The 16,614-nt window shown below is 39.0% G+C and overlaps 3 protein-coding genes across 7 annotated transcripts; 2 read left to right on the forward strand and 1 right to left on the reverse strand.

Annotated features, from left to right (window-relative positions):
• The first annotated feature begins 647 nt into the window (after nucleotides 1-647).
• Nucleotides 648-7,385, forward strand: LOC117615167 (urease). Of its 3 annotated transcripts, none has more exons than XM_034344192.1 (19): nucleotides 648-789; nucleotides 885-1,052; nucleotides 1,200-1,273; nucleotides 1,456-1,501; nucleotides 1,814-1,919; nucleotides 2,023-2,165; nucleotides 2,714-2,824; nucleotides 3,233-3,396; nucleotides 3,539-3,911; nucleotides 3,998-4,106; nucleotides 4,460-4,599; nucleotides 4,724-4,861; nucleotides 4,959-5,050; nucleotides 5,220-5,349; nucleotides 5,433-5,591; nucleotides 5,857-6,024; nucleotides 6,299-6,433; nucleotides 6,771-6,842; nucleotides 6,952-7,385. In XM_034344192.1, the coding sequence occupies exons 2-19, from the start codon at nucleotides 927-929 to the stop codon at nucleotides 7,171-7,173; spliced, it is 2,508 nt and encodes an 835-aa protein (XP_034200083.1). In that variant the 5' UTR covers nucleotides 648-789; nucleotides 885-926; the 3' UTR covers nucleotides 7,174-7,385. The 3 variants fall into 3 exon arrangements, with proteins under 3 accessions (XP_034200083.1, XP_034200085.1, XP_034200086.1); XM_034344194.1 differs by having other exon boundaries at nucleotides 672-748; XM_034344195.1 differs by having other exon boundaries at nucleotides 679-748; nucleotides 830-1,052.
• Nucleotides 7,386-8,675: 1,290 nt separating this feature from the next.
• On the forward strand, nucleotides 8,676-12,945 carry LOC117623975 (lipoxygenase 6, chloroplastic). The gene is made up of 9 exons (XM_034355051.1): nucleotides 8,676-9,393; nucleotides 9,648-9,931; nucleotides 10,041-10,278; nucleotides 10,386-10,715; nucleotides 10,812-10,897; nucleotides 10,992-11,099; nucleotides 11,194-11,495; nucleotides 11,617-11,883; nucleotides 12,005-12,945. Exons 1-9 carry the CDS (start codon nucleotides 9,006-9,008, stop codon nucleotides 12,762-12,764), a joined length of 2,763 nt encoding a protein of 920 aa, XP_034210942.1. The 5' UTR covers nucleotides 8,676-9,005; the 3' UTR covers nucleotides 12,765-12,945.
• On the reverse strand, nucleotides 9,794-15,538 carry LOC117623982 (4-coumarate--CoA ligase-like 9). 3 transcript variants are annotated; one of them, XM_034355073.1, is made up of 8 exons: nucleotides 14,437-15,538; nucleotides 14,122-14,317; nucleotides 13,793-13,938; nucleotides 13,603-13,670; nucleotides 13,395-13,497; nucleotides 13,099-13,277; nucleotides 12,281-12,990; nucleotides 11,453-12,181 (listed from the first exon to the last, which is right to left on the reverse strand). In XM_034355073.1, exons 1-6 carry the CDS (start codon nucleotides 15,496-15,498, stop codon nucleotides 13,164-13,166), a joined length of 1,689 nt encoding a protein of 562 aa, XP_034210964.1. In that variant the 5' UTR covers nucleotides 15,499-15,538; the 3' UTR covers nucleotides 11,453-12,181; nucleotides 12,281-12,990; nucleotides 13,099-13,163. The 3 variants fall into 3 exon arrangements, with proteins under 3 accessions (XP_034210973.1, XP_034210964.1, XP_034210955.1); XM_034355082.1 differs by lacking the exons at nucleotides 11,453-12,181; nucleotides 12,281-12,990 and adding an exon at nucleotides 9,794-9,902; XM_034355064.1 differs by having other exon boundaries at nucleotides 12,281-13,277.
• Between the last annotated feature and the right edge of the window lie 1,076 nt (nucleotides 15,539-16,614).

A 16,614-nucleotide genomic window follows, 5' to 3' on the forward strand; every position in this document is an offset into this window, starting at 1 on the left:
TCCTCAAACCGTGATCAAAGCAAAAGCACTGATACATTGATTGATTGGTGACTTGGTTCTTTGGTTATTGCAATATCTTTGTGGTGGTGCTTAGTTTTATTAAACTTTAAAATTATTTGGGTATCGACATTGTTGATCACATTTCTCTTTTAACAGTTGAAGTCACGTATATATGATAGAGATAAAATCAGTAGACATCAAATTTATATATGACCGAGATAATACATGTATAGTATTTTACTCACTTATTATTAGGCATCAAAAATATTACTAAGTTATCAGTGCAAGTCTACCTCATAGTTTGTATTATTAACAACACCATAACACATAAAGAAACAGCTGTGGTGGTTGAGCTTAGCATAAAATTGGTTCTCATTGGCAAGGCTTGTAATAGTTTAATAAGGAGATCCAAAATTTCTGTCCTGGGTTTTTGTTTGTTGTAGTTGGATTATTATCTTCAGATCAGGCCTAGCTTGAGTGATTAAAAATACTAATAATAGCTTAGCTATATGGCCACCTGCAACACTGAGGACACAGCACATCAATAAATAACAACTCCATTTTTACTCTCTGAAAGTTCCAAAAAAATAAAAATAACAAAAATTAAAAATTAACAAAAATTAAAAATTAAAAAAAAATACATAATTAGGTGCCCACTTTCAGACATTTCACTTGGGAGTCTCGGGGACCCAGCTGTGTCTGAGTATCATCGGACAGACAGTCACACCAGCTTCGTATCTGTTGACAAGTAAGAAGTTATGTCATCTCTGTCAGCAGTTTAATAATTCTGTAAGTTTAACTTATCATCTCTGTTTCTTCAATTTCACAGCCAAAAAGATAAGATGTTTGCATAGATGATAGAGGTGAAACCATTTCTTTGTCAGCTGTAGGCATTGACTTGAAAGCAAGGACAAGGAGTGGAAAAAATGAAGGTGGTTCCAAGAGAAGCTGAGAAATTGAGTCTGCATAATGCTGGATATCTAGCACAGAAACGTCTTGCTCGTGGTTTGAGGCTCAACCACCCAGAAGCTGCAGCACTCATAGCCACACAGGTGTGTGTTGCTTTGTGTTTTCCACACTTTGCTCCAAAATTTGATCTTTGGTTCAAATTTTCAAATTTGATCATAGATTGGTAATGGGTTTTGTAAAGGAAGCTTTTTTTTTTTTTTTTTTTGTCTAATATGTTTATGCTTTGGTAGGTTTTGGAGTTTGTTCGTGATGGTGACAAATCTGTGGCAGACTTGATGGACATTGGGAGACAGCTCCTGGGAAGGTAATGGTGTGAACAGTGAAATCTTATCAATTTGCTCTGTTATATATATATATATATATATATATATATATATATGTGGATCTTCATTCTGGATTGTGTAGATTGTTGAATATCATTTACCTTGAAATTTATGTGTGGTTGCTCAAGATTGATCTCTACATCTTTCTTTTTTTATCGAACAGGAAGCAAGTTCTTCCTGGTGTTCAACATCTTTTGGATATGGTGCAGGTATTATGCTCATTAATGTTCAACATTTACCAGTTCTAGCTCGTTTGTTTGCATTTGCTCTCCTTACAACTGAATCTTTATCACCTCCGGTTTGCATTTTCCGGTCATTTGTGCGGTAGTCATAGTGTCTATATGTTCAGTTGTATGTACACCATTTGGGGAAACAAATTTACTGCATCTTTGTTGCTTTGAGAAGCCTGAAACATACTACTTGCGGCTGAAAGTTGCAAAATTTCATACTTATTTATTGTCTTGTACCCTAACACAACATGCTGCCTAAAATTAATTTTAATAAGTAAGATTTAAATGTAGGTTGAAGGGACCTTTCCTGATGGGACTAAGTTAATTACCATTCATGATCCAATTTCTAGTGATAATGGAAATCTGGAACTAGCTTTAAAGGATTCTTTTCTTCCTGGTAAGGGTGATGCTATATTGCAAGTTTCAAATTGCGGTCTTTTAGGACCTATTGGCTTTACTTCGTATCAAATGGGCATTGATGAAACAAGAATTTTCTGCAGTTCCCTCACTAGACAAGTTTCCTGAAATGGAAGATAACAAAATTCCGGGTGAAGTTATCTTTGGAGGTGGTGCCATTGTGCTTAATCATGGAAGGAAAGCAATAGTCCTCAAAGTTGTTAACACAGGAGACAGGCCAGTTCAGGTTTTTATCTTTAACTTATCATTTCTCATTTAGTTTAGATGCACTTTCTTTTCCTTTTTTTGGGCCATACAGTTGAGGCTATTTACGTATATCCAAATTTCTCCAGTCAGTGATTGTTGTCTATATATTTAATAATCAAGTACTTGTCATGTTCCTCTTTCAACTTCAGGATTCTAATGACAAACCTTTTGAACTTGATATGTGTCTTAAATTTATAATGGTAAACTGTAGAATATTTATACTCTACTTTGTATAACTTTTTGATTGCCTAACAGAAGTATATTACCGGCAAGAGTACAGCAGAAATCAGTCTTCTGTAGCTTGGTTGAGTATTTTGAAATAGTGAAACCCTTTCCGTAATCATATTCCGTTTTAATTGGTTTCTAGTAGCTTAAGTCATGTGCGCTGTAGTCAAACTATTAGCATTTCATTAGTGAAGGGTATCAAAGGTTTTCCTTCATTTGAACTAATCAACATCTCATAGAGTTCTTGGGTCTGGTCTAGAGTTTGTGTAAGCAACCGATTTATGATAAATTTTTTTTTTTCAGGTTGGCAGTCACTATCACTTCATTGAGGTCAACCGCGCCCTGATTTTTGATCGAATGAAATCATATGGCATGCGCCTGAATATACCAGCTGGAACAGCCAAGAGATTTGAGGTTAACATTTGTTTTGTTTTTTTATTATTAAATATATTTTTTAATTTTTTAATGTTAAGTAATTAAAAGTTGTTTACTTCATCTCAATTACATATATATTCTGCCTATTTTTCTAATGATAGTCTAACAAGGATGGCATGTCATCCTTCATCATCTTTTATTTCTATGATTTGGTTTCATATTGATGCATGTTGAAGCAACTTGTTTTGATGGTATCCAGCCGTGGTTTGAAGTCATTGGTGCTACTAAGCTACTTAGATTCATAAATTTTTTATCTTCTTTTCTTTTTTCTTTCTTTTTTTCTTTTTCTTCTGGGCTCCTTTTCAGTGGGCTAGCACATGTTCAGGTTTTACTGAATCTGCTCTATGCATTCTAAGTAAGTTACTGGTGCTTGTTTTGCTGTGCCAGCCAGGGGAGAGTAAACATGTCACACTTGTAAGTATTGGAGGTAATAGAGTAATCAGAGGAGGAAATGGCATTGTGGATGATCCAGTAGATGATGGCAAACAAAAGGCAGTCCTGGAAGCTTTAGAAGCGAGAAAAATTCGAAATGAGGAAGAACCAAAAGCTAGGTCTAGCTTTCTACCTGAGAAATGTTTACTTGCCTATTTGCTTCTATTTTGTTAGATCAATAGCATTGCTTGGTAGTTAGCTAATCCACTAATATGATGAAGGAAAAGTTGGAGATGCCTTACCTAAGTACTAATTTTGCAGTGAAGGTGTTGCAGGAAGAGATCTAGCTTTCACCACAGTAATTCCTCGTGAGGCATATGCAAACATGTATGGCCCTACTACTGGTGACAAAATTCGGCTTGGTGATACCAACTTGTTTGCTGAAATTGAAAAGGACTTTACTGTTTATGGGGATGAATCTGTATTTGGAGGTGGTAAAGTTATAAGAGACGGAATGGGCCAGTCATCTGGGAACCAACCAGCCAATTCGTTGGATACTGTTATAACCAATGCTGTGATCATTGATTATAGCGGGATCTTTAAGGCAGATATTGGTATCAAAGAGGGTAATATATTTGCCGTTGGAAAATCAGGCAATCCAGATGTTATGGATGGTGTAAATATGACCATTGGGGTAAATATCATCTCATATTAAGAAGTTTGGGAAGAAAACTGATCAGGAAGTCAATAATGCTTTGCACCTTCTTCTTTATTACTTAGGTTAACACTGAGGTCATTGCTGGGGAAGGAATGATTGTGACTGCAGGCGCCATAGACTGTCACGTGCACTTCATATGCCCTCAATTAGCTTATGAAGCAATATCGAGTGGTGAGCTACTTTAATGGAACACTTATGCTGGAAAGTGCTTCTGATACGTATAATGACAGACTTTGATGAGTAGTGAATATTAGAATTTGAGCATTCAACCCAAAACCAATTGGCAATGGGTGGAGAGGCCCAAGATCTTTTAAGCTATTAATGCAAGATTTACATCTCTGATGTGAGATATTCTCAACAGTTGCTGGTTGATTTATTTTGCATACTTTTTATCCTCTATTTGTGCTTGATATGTCCTGATGAACTTTGTTATATCTGAAGTTCTCGCTGACGAGATATTGCAAAATTTTAGATGAACAAGCATTTAAAGAATCCATTTTCCAAAACTTTTTCGAAATATGTAGGTATCACAACCTTAGTAGGAGGTGGAACAGGACCTGCTACTGGGACTCGTGCAACAACTTGTACACCAGCTCCGTCACAAATGAAGTTAATGCTGCAAGCAACTGATGACCTACCTCTAAATTTTGGCTTTACAGGGAAGGTATCCTTTCTTCCCTACCCTATGCCCACATTCAAGGATCACCCTGTTACTGTCAATTCTACAAAATATGAAGTGATGGCTAAAACTGTTTCCTTTTTTCTTTAATACTCTTGGTTTACTTTAGGGGAACAGTTCGAAACCTGATGGACTACATGATATAATAAGGGCTGGGGCAATGGGACTGAAACTGCATGAGGACTGGGGAACTACTCCTGCTGTGATAGACAATTGTTTGACCGTGGGAGATCAATATGACATCCAGGTACTTTAATGTTTTTAGTGTAAAGTGTTATAGGCTATTTCCTGTGGGAATGTCTTATGAGTTTCACATCTTCAAATATCAATTGTGATCTTGATAGGTTAATATCCATACAGACACCTTGAATGAATCTGGATTTGTGGAAGATACAATTTGTGCATTTAAAGAAAGAACTATCCATACTTACCACAGGTATAAATCATATTCTGAATCTAGTTGATAAGTTTGCACCTTCCACTGATTATGAGTATCTTTGGCATGCCCACCTGTTTTTGTTACTTTTCCCTTTCCTCTTTCTTCCTTTATTCCTTTTCCATTTTAATTCTCAGTGTTTGTCCTTGGTTTTTTTTTTTTTGGTCAGTGAAGGAGCAGGTGGAGGCCATGCTCCAGATATCATCAAAGTGTGTGCTGTTAAGAATGTCCTGCCCTCATCAACGAACCCCACTCGGCCTTTCACTTCCAATACTATAGATGAGCATCTTGATATGCTGGTATGAGAATCTAATGGAAGTATTGATACAGCATGCACTAAAGTTGTTTAGACTAGTGTTTTTCAAATTTCCAATACATACAGATGGTTTGCCATCACCTGGACAAGGACATTCCAGAAGATGTAGCTTTTGCTGAATCAAGAATAAGGGCTGAAACAATTGCTGCAGAAGATATTTTGCATGATATGGGGGCAATTAGCATTATATCTTCTGATTCACAGGCTATGGGTCGGATTGGAGAGGTTCTTAATTTCTAAACTGAGATGCCTGTCTTCATATGTCTGTTTGTAATGCCTTTGTTGAAATTGTAACAACAAAAAAAAGCCTTTATTGAAATGAACTATAGAAGATTCATCATTGTCACTCTTTACCAACCCATGGATTTTAATTTTCATGTCTTCACTTAAAAGCCTGTGTTTCCAGCGTCTTATTTGTAGTAACCTTTTATCTATTCATTGCACACAGACATATGTAAGGCTTTGATTGTGTAAAAACCTTTCTTTACAGGTGATAAGCAGAACTTGGCAAACTGCTGACAAGATGAAGTCACAAAGAGGGTCGATAGAACCTAGGGGATCCGAAAATGACAACTTTCGGATCAAGCGATACATCGCAAAATATACAATAAATCCAGCAATAGTTAATGGATTTTCTCAATATGTTGGTTCAGTTGAGGTATGCCACTTTTAACAGAAAACCAAAATCATTCACTTCTAGCTTTTTTTGCCATTCATCCTTTCTTAACAGAACACTTAATAAGACAAATAAATAGAAGTTAACGAGTTGAGCTGCAAATTTTAATATATTTGTTGTGGATAAAAAATTACATCTTCAGATGTGTATACATCATACATGGTTACTTGCATTTGGTGGATTCCATAAACACTATTATTGCCTCTAAGATAGTGGAATTCTCAGTTTTTCTCATGAACTTCATATATTTCTGTAGGTGGGGAAGTTGGCTGATCTTGTTCTATGGAAGCCATCTTTCTTTGGCGCAAAACCAGAAATGGTGGTCAAAGGTGGTGCTATTGCATGGGCTAATATGGGTGATCCAAACGCAAGCATCCCCACACCTGAACCGGTAAAGTTTATATTTTACAATGATTCTTATGTAAGGATGCATTTTCTATATCCAGCATTCTTATTTTCTCATATTACCTATTGATTAGAGATGCAAATTTCAGAATCTTGTCCAGATCTCAATCTGGCTTGTCATGATAATTTTAAACTAGTGATGCTGGTGCTCACATGGGCAAACAACCATGCAAAAGCTGACCTGTATATCTTTACATGATTAGATATTTATATTGAGTAGGGTTGGAAAGAAGCTTAGATTGGATTAGATATTTTTTGCTGGGTGGAGGATAATTTGGGAGATTTTTGTTTTGATTACTTTAAAAAACCTTACGTCTAAGCAGGTCATAGCGAGGCCTATGTTTGGTGCATTTGGCAAGGCTGGTAGTGCTAACTCCATTGCTTTTGTCAGCAAGGCATGAATCTCTCTCTCTCTCTCTCGCACACACATGCACACACATTTTCATATATGAGATTCATAAGCAAGGCTTTTTTTTTTTTTTTTTGGTTTCCCTGTGCAAGCAGGCAGCTATAGATAATTGCGTTAAAGACTTGTATGGCCTTGACAAGACAGTCGCTGCCGTGGGCAATGTTAGGAAACTCAACAAACTGGACATGAAACTCAACGACGCGCTGCCAAAGATAGAGGTTGATCCGGAGACATACACGGTAACAGCAGATGGCCAGGTTCTTACCTGCAGTCCAGCCACCACAGTACCCCTATCTCGGAACTACTTCATGTTTTAGGCGGATCCTCCATAGTTCGTTCGAACCTCTACCACTTGTACATTAAATTTATAATACAAGCCCAATAAAACTCACATAAACACTGGTCCTTCCATGTTGTGTAAAACAGAACCTTCCTGACTTTGACAGATATATGGATCCTGCATGTGATCTTCTGAGAATCTGAGTGCATATATTTGGTTGAGCCTAAGAAAATAGATAATCTTATGCAAGTAGGTACTTGAGTTCTCAGTCTTCTTTCGCATGTGAAGTGTTCAAATAAAAATATTTAATTTATATAAATAAATATAAAAATTAAAAAAAAAAAAAGACCAAGGGAATTTTGAGCTAAACAAAATTGACCCACCCCAATTGGAAATTTGGCATGAAGAAGAATTAATGTTGGCCAGATCCAACAGTTGGTGAGGGCCGTGATACACATGATATTAATATATGTCATGCACGCAAGTCAATATCGATGTCTTTTCAAAAATAAAATATGTTATCAAATTAGATAATGAAAATGTAGGTTTTGTCTGGTTATCTTACTCGGGGATAAATCCAATATAAAATCTCCCTTCTCGAATTTATAAAACAAACACGTGAACCAGAAGATCAATAGGTTGATTATTATTGTTATTTAGTTTACAAAGAAGATAACCACCACAGATTTGTGGTCGTTGATAACCTAAATGCATGTTGTTGTTATTTTTATATTATTAGTATTATTATTAATGTATCATGCACATGACAACTGTGGAATATTAAACTATATTATCTATATTATAGTAAGATTACCTATATTATATTTAATTGGATGTACTTTTTTGTAATAATTTACACCTAAACCAAAAACCTTTTCCTAATGATGATTAATCTCTCTCTTTTTTTTTCTTTTTCATTTTATTCATTGTTTGGATCCATTCCAACTAACTGAAATTAAAGTTGAAAGCATATGATTTTATATGCTCACAAACTTTTTTGGATGACACAATGAAATAAAGAGCTCACAAATTAGATATAATTTGCTGTGATATCTCATATCCAACCTCTTGGCAATTAATTCAGAACCCATATTTTGACCTCAAAAAAAAAAAAAAAAAGAGTTGGTAAATTCATATACTATAATTTAATATCTAAATTACGAGAAGTGAGATTCAAATCCGGGTGCATAATAGAGAGCCCATACACTCTAATCAACTTCACTAAATATGTTTGCATGGCATAAATTAATTGGCCTAAGAGGGTCAAATCAAGTGAACGGTTAGGTGACAAGTAATAATCAAAGTCCAAGTAAGCATAATTCTAATCAAACCAACTATGTGCCACGTGGCAACTTCACGTATTTCCCACTATATTTTTAGAGAAATTTTGTCATCACATTTTCCATGCTTCTTCATTTGGATGATTAGCTAAAGTTAATCCCAGTTTCCCTCTCTCTCCTCCCGGCAAGGTGAGAGAGAGAGTAAACGAGCAACGCCATAATATATCCCTAACCCTTCTTTATAATTGGAGCTTGACATCACGCGCCATCAACTGAGAGTGTCCATTGTTGTCTTCAACCTTATTTGAAAAACAGAGAGACAAAAAAAGGAAAGAAAGAAAACAAAGGATAGAGTGGAAGACTGATGAAATGAAAGCTCAGAAAGTCCCATTCTTTTAGTGAGTGGCCACTCAAAAAAATCTCAGACAGATATGTTCTTCTTTACAGCATCAAGATCAACCGCCAGAAAAAGCAGAAACGCCGTCGTTAGCCGACACTAAGTTACATATATATCTTCCTCTCATCACTTTTCCTTTTCAAAAAGTACTTAACTTCATCATCTGTGAGTGAAAAGTTGTTAGATAGAGAAATGTATGCAGTGAAACAGCCCACCACTGCTTCTCTCAAGTCAAACGTCGCCGTTGACCGGCGGGTTACCGGGTCCGGGACCTACATCAAGGTACGAAAGGCCAGTGTACTCGGTTCCGGGTCAAGGGTCAATGGGCATGGATCAGTCAGAGCCGTGATCAGTGGTGGAGACAAAGCTGTGGAGGCTTCAACCCCAGTGCAGAGCAAAGACGTTACTGGGTCTTTGGTTCCTTCTTCTTCTGGAGGGATCCAAATGAAGGCAGTGGTGACCATCAGGAAGAAGATGAAGGAGAAGATCACAGAGAAGATTGAGGATCAGTGGGAGTTCTTTGTTAATGGGATTGGACAGGGGATTATGATTCAGCTCATCAGTGAGCAAGTTGATCCTGGTTAGTTAGTTTCTTAAATTTACTTATTAAAAGGCTTTAACTTTTGTGCTTCTTTGTAGTTCACTTTATATGTTCTTTTCTGGGTAAGCAATAATTTTGTATGATTGTGCTTCTTTTTGGTTTTTGGTTTCATGGGTGGATGAGTGTGCAAGATGTTTGTGCCAGATTGTCTGTTTCATACTTGCTCTGTTTTGGCATTGTGTTTCCGAATCTGAGGCCCTGTGGTAATTAATGTTTGTTGTTTGTTCTCACAGTTACCAATTCAGGAAAGAGTGTCCAATCTGCTGTGAGAGGGTGGCTGCCGAGGCCACTGCCTTCGGACTATGCACACATTGTTGAATATGCTGCCGACTTCACAGTCCCATCTGACTTTGGGTCTCCTGGAGCAATTCTTATTACCAATCTTCAGGGCAAAGAGTTCTACTTGTTGGAGATTGTCATTCATGGTTTTGATGGAGGCCCCGTTTTCTTCCCTGCAAACACTTGGATCCATTCGCGCAAGGACAATCCTGAAAGTAGAATTATTTTCAAAAATCAAGTACGAAAACCATATGCATATATATCTTTATCTGATTATTGCTAAATTCTATCATGTTGCATGAATGATTTTTTGCCTACATTATCATGTATCATGTTGTTGTAAATAGGCATATCTGCCTTCACAAACGCCAGCAGGCCTTAGAGATCTTCGGCGCGAAGACTTACTCAGCATCCGGGGTAATGGGAAAGGCAGGAGGAAGGAACATGATAGAATTTATGACTATGATGTTTACAATGAATTGGGAAATCCTGATAAGGATCAAGAACTAGCTAGACCAGTCATTGGTGGAGAGGAGAGGCCTTATCCTAGGCGCTGTAGAACTGGCAGGCCTCCATCAAAGTCAGGTATGATGTTCTTTCTCTATACTAAATAGTGCAGTCCAATTTTCCTTATTACATTAACTTTATAGCATTGACATGTAATTGCTCTGCTTTGCATGGCATTCAAACAGATCCTCTTTCGGAGAGTAGAATTGAAAAGCCCCATCCAGTTTACGTGCCTCGGGATGAAACTTTTGAGGAAATTAAGCAAAACACTTTCTCAGCCGGAAGGTTGAAAGCTTTGCTTCACAATCTTCTACCATCTCTGGCTGCTACATTGTCAAGTTCAGACATCCCTTTCAAGGCCTTCTCTGATATAGATGACCTATATAATGATGGTGTCCTCATTAAAGAAGAGGAGCAAAAGGAAGGCAAGAAACTGTTTCTGGGTAGCATGGTGAAAGAGGTTCTCACAGTTGGAGAAAGGTGGTTGAAATACGAAATCCCGGCTATTATAAAAAGTAAATCCACTTCTTCTCCCTCTATCCTTAAATATTTTCCCCTTGTCTTGTCTTTAATATCATTTCTTTCTCCTGTTGTTTAATTTGTGTGGTCAGGGGATAGATTTGCTTGGTTGCGGGACAATGAGTTTGCACGCCAAACTTTAGCTGGGGTCAATCCAGTGAACATTGAAATTTTGAAGGTAACAAACATACAAACAAATTCTATGGTCAATTATTATGTACTTTTAAATGAAATGCCCGTTTGAAGTCCCTAATTTGGGTTATATTTCACAGGAATTTCCAATTATCAGCAAGCTAGATCCTGCCATTTACGGTCCTCCAGAATCTGCTATCACAAAGGAATTGATAGAGCAGGAACTCAATGGGATAAGTGTAGAAAAGGTATTAATGTCTATATGCATTATGAGAAATGTTATGTGAATAAGGGTATTCCTTTCTTTCATTGTTCTCTAAACCGAACATTTTATCTTACCAGGCTATTGAGGATAAGAGACTGTTTATACTTGATTACCATGACATATTTATGCCGTTTATCGAGAAGATGAACTCGTTGCCGGGGAGAAAAGCTTATGCCTCTAGGACAGTCTTCTTCTTTACCCCTACTGGTATTATGAGGCCTATAGCTATTGAGCTTTCACTTCCACCAACAAGTTCATCCCCCCATAGTAAGCATGTTTACACACATGGGCATCATGCTACTACGCATTGGATTTGGAAGCTGGCCAAAGCTCATGTTTGCTCAAACGATGCCGGCATCCATCAACTAGTTAATCACTGGTAAAACACAAACAGATATGGATCTGCAAAGTTTACATTATGTCACGTTTAAACAATTATTGACCATGTTAAACTAGGATGTCTTACACTTATAATCTGTTGGTAATTTGTGTTTACCTAGGTTGAGGACTCATGCTTGCATGGAGCCTTATATAATTGCGACTCATAGACAGCTTAGCTCAATGCACCCCATTTACAAGCTTCTTCACCCTCACTTGCGCTACACTTTAGAGATCAATGCACTTGCACGGCAAAGTTTGATAAATGGAGGGGGAATAATTGAAGCTTCTTTTAGTCCTGGAAAGTACGCCATGGAGGTAAGCTCTGCAGCGTACAAGAATGTGTGGAGGTTTGACATGGAGGCATTACCAGCCGATCTTATTCGAAGGTAAGGTTTTGATGAGTGTCATAGGGTCAGTGTAGCTGTGTCTTTATTTCCAGAATTTTTTGCCAGCCTTGGCAAGCAAGCAAATTGACCAAGTGGTTGATACTTGTGTTAACATTTTCAGAGGCATGGCTGTGGAAGATCCTTCAGCTCCTAGTGGCGTGAGACTTGTAATTGAGGACTATCCATATGCTGCGGATGGCCTCCTCATATGGTCTGCCATAAAAGAATGGGTAGAATCCTATGTGGAACACTACTACTCCGAGCCAAATTCTGTCACATCCGATGTTGAGCTCCAAGACTGGTGGAGTGAGATCAAGAATAAGGGTCACTACGACAAGCGGAACGAGCCATGGTGGCCTAAACTTAAAACCAAAGAGGACTTATCCGGTATACTTACAACAATGATTTGGGTCGCTTCAGGTCAACATGCAGCCATCAACTTTGGCCAGTACCCGTTTGGTGGTTATGTGCCAAACCGTCCTACCCTTATGAGAAAACTCATTCCACAAGAAGACGACCCTGATTATGAGAAATTTATTTCCAACCCACAGCAAACTTTCCTGTCTTCCTTGGCAACTAAACTTCAAGCCACCAAGGTAATGGCTGTACAAGATACTCTCTCAACTCACTCCCCAGATGAAGAGTACTTGGGTCAGGTGAACCCTCTGCACTCCCATTGGATCAATGATCAGGAAATTTTGAAATCGTTCAATAGGTTCTCTAATAGACTAAAGGAGATAGAGAAGATCATTGAGAAAAAGAACAGAGATAGCCATCTTAAAAATAGGAGTGGGGCAGGCATTCCGCCATACGAGTTGCTGCTTCCCTCGTCGGGCCCTGGGGTAACTGGCCGCGGAATCCCGAACAGTATTTCTATTTGACGGCTGTAGCTGGTTCAATGCTTTGGTCGGTATTAGCATCTTGATAAACATTCAAAATATTGTGCAGTCTTAGGGTTTTTTTGGTCGGAGTGCAGTCGTAGTTTGTTTGTCAGACAAGTAGTAAAAGATCTGTGATCAATATAGTACTGTAGATGTGAATAAAGCTGCAGTCTTTATTATAGAGGGAGCATCCTGCCTTGTCATAGCCAATGATGAAAACAGAAAACTACCAAATAAAATGAAATTTTTGAGAAACTATGAAGCTTTTTCTATTAGGCTAAAATAATCTGTTGCTACGGCACTGAATAATAAATAGGCATGTATGCACACATACCTTGGAAATAATGAACAATCTTTGCTTGGTATCTAAATGTGACACCAGAAGAAAGAAACTGGAGTTTACAGCTTGGATAATGCAAGTTTGATTAATTCCTTCCTCATCACTTTACCCTGTGCACTCTTTGGTATTGAATTGATGAATGCTACTCCTCGTATTTTCTTATAAGGTGCAACCTAAAATTGACATAGAAAATTTTAGTAGCCCTAATAATTTCATGCAATATTGTGTGATCAAAATTGGTGAAATCATCCTTGTACGGTATGATCAGGTCGTGAGAATATCTGAATCACCTGTTTGGCAATAAAATCCTTGACCTGCGATTCGTCAACAAAACTTCCAGAGCTCCTCACCACAAAGGCCATGGGTACTTGACCTGCTTCTTCATCAGGGTACCTGCCAGCAACAGAAATATGGTTTTACAAAGAAGCTCAAACAGCTGCCATGCCACATTCAAAGAATACTAAACTGATTGACAGTATGAGACGGGAAATTACGTACGGAATCACAGCTGCATCAACAATATCTGGATGGGATTGAAGCAGATGCTCCAACTCTGCTGGGGCAACCTAATGCAGATATATAAGCAACACACACTCAGCATTTCATAAATAACTCCATTGAAGCAAAGCAGAAAACATGTTTAGTTTTAGTTTAGTAGGTGGATTTGCAAGGTTTAAAGCAGACAAACCTGGTAGGCTTTGTACTTGATCAATTCCTTTATCCTATCAACAAAAAATAGATAACCATCGTTATCAATGTAACAAAGGTCTCCAGTTTTTAACCATCCTTCCGAGTCCAAAGCTGCGGCAGTTGCTTCTTCATCACCAACGTAACCTACAGTAATTTAATTAATTAAAAGATTAAAAAATTATCATTATTAAAAATGAAAAAAACTCCATCAGCAAATCAACATTACTGAAACATTACTGTAAGAGGCTCGTAGCTCAAGTAACTTAGAGCAGATACTGTGTTCAAATCCTTCACCCTCAATATCGCTTGTGTAAAGACCAACATTACCTTTCATAATGCATGGTCCTCTAATCCAAATCTCCCCTTGCATCAGAGGAGGCAACCCAATGCCAGTCTCAGAAGCAGCCTCAACAATCTTGGCCTCAATATTTGGCATCAGCTTCCCGTTAGCTCCTTCCACTCGCGTTTCTTCCGGGCCCACTGCCCCAAACACTCGGGCCGTTGTCTCCGTTAGTCCATATCCCTGCACAACCACAGCCCACCACAAGGCCCCCAAAAACACGACAGCATATTCAATGTCGTTAAAATCTTCAAGCTCTTTCAACATATTGAATAGTGAACATGCAGTATCTTTACACTGACCTGTGCCACTTGTACGTTCGGGAGCCGCTTCTTCAACTTGTCGATGACACTCTTCGCAAGCGGAGCACCGCCGCAGGCGATCACTTGCAGCGAGCTCAAATCGTAGCCGCCCGTCTCATTCCCATCCCCGCGCTTTGCCACGGCAACAGCCACCGGCGGGGCCCAGGCGACGTGGGTGATTCTGAACAGCTCGATGGCTCTCATCATCGCCTCCAAATCAAACCTCCCCGATATCGACGCCAGCGTGTCCCCCACAGCCAAAACCCTCAGGCAGAACGCGATCCCGTACACGTGGAAAAACGGCACCGTACAGAGAGCCGCAGAGGCTTGTGGAGAAGCCGTGGCGGCGCTTCTAACAGCGTAGACGCCGGCCAACGTCGATATCCAGTTCCGGTGAGTCAACGCCACGCCTTTGACCCTCCCGGTCGTCCCCGACGAGTAGAGAATCGTCGCGGTGTCCGATTGGCTCACTTGAACTCGGCGCGGCTGGGCGGCGGTGGGAGACGTCATCATGGACTCGAACTCGGCCGAGTCGAGAAGAACAGTCCCGAGACGGAGCGTATTGGGGATTTTATGAGCGGTGGCGGAGGTAGCGAAGGCGACGGCGGGTTTGCAGATGCGGATTTGGAGGGAAAGGTCGGGAATGGAGCTGGCGGGGTTGGAAGGAGAGACGATGACGCCGAGGGAGAAGAGAGAGAGGTAGAGGACAGGAACGTGGAGAGAGTTGGGGGAGAGAATGAAGGCGCAATCGCCATGGGAGAGGCCGAGCTGGGATTGGAGAGAGAAGGCTAGGGATTGGACTCGGCGAGTGAACTCGGGATAGAGAACTCGGAGGCCGGCGGCGGCGTCGAGGAGGGCGGGAGTGGAAGGCGGGGGAGGAGAGTGTTGGAGATGGGAGAGAATGTAGTGGGTGACGGAGAGGGGTGTGGTTTGAGGAGGGAGAGGAGCTTTGGGCCTGAGGCTGTGGAAGATCTTGGTGGTTGAGCAAAACCCGCTGTTTGGATCAATAACGGCGCTGCTGCAATTGCTAATGGTAGTCTGCTCATCCGCCTTATTCGCCATTTGAGTTTGAGTTTGAGAATCAGAATTGGAAATGGAGGTATCCAAACCATTTGTCTAATATGAAATTGTCATAATTAGTTAGTTGTGTGACATTATCAATTTATTCAAATTAAAACACTAACAAGCTTTAAAATGTTTTAAACACGTGCATATGTCCTATCCATCAAATGTATGTTGACAATGGCATAAGTATTTACTTTCTCCGTTCATTGAAATACTTTGCATTTGTCGAATGCGTCATTTTCCTGTCGATTTCTAATTTCTAGTTGTAGGAGGGACACTAGCTAGTATGAAATGTCACTATTAAGTTTTTAAAACATGTGATGTGTCTGTGTGCATGTCGGGTTTCTTTCTTTATCTTTTGATAGGGATTTGGGCTTGACAAATAAGATACTTTGTTCATATGTTGAGGGTTACGATGAGAAGGTTCAATTCAACAGTCTAATAATAATTATGCACAAGATCGGACGATTATTAATGACTCTTTCATTATATAATCCCTCATTATAACTCCTCATTATAGCCTCCTGGTAAATCCTATGAAAGCCTAAGTCCCTCGTCCAAACATGCCCTTGATGAAATTGGTTTTCAAGAGAGAGGAATTTTATTATGGAAAATGCTAGGCTTACCACATTTTTCATACCACATTTATTAGAGAGGTGGTACACAATGTTGGAATTTTAAAAGGTTTTAAAATTTTAACCATTTTATTTATTTAATTACTTTGGCTATTTTATTTTATTTATTGTGGGGGTTATAAATATTTAATATTTGGGTTTTATTTCTGGTTGGTGAATGCCTTAATTTTTTGGTTGGTGAACTTTTATGGTTGGTGAAGGTTACATGTTTTTGTATGCCTATAAAAGGCCACTCCTCCTTCAAATTTGATATACACACAATAACACACAATACATTATCAGAATATCACATACACATTCTAATTCTCTCCTTGTCTACTTTTACATATATTCTCTACTTTATATTATTATTATTTTGGGCAATGGTTATGTGACTTGGATACCTATATCTGTCTGTGAACGTGCTCATAGCGGATCTTGAATTTGTGTACAAGGGGTCGTATCTTGGAGTCTTGTAGACCGTCAGTACCCGCACATA

This window comes from Prunus dulcis, chromosome 1 (genome assembly GCF_902201215.1).
Source record: "Prunus dulcis chromosome 1, ALMONDv2, whole genome shotgun sequence".
In the NCBI taxonomy this organism is placed as follows: domain Eukaryota; kingdom Viridiplantae; phylum Streptophyta; class Magnoliopsida; order Rosales; family Rosaceae; genus Prunus; species Prunus dulcis.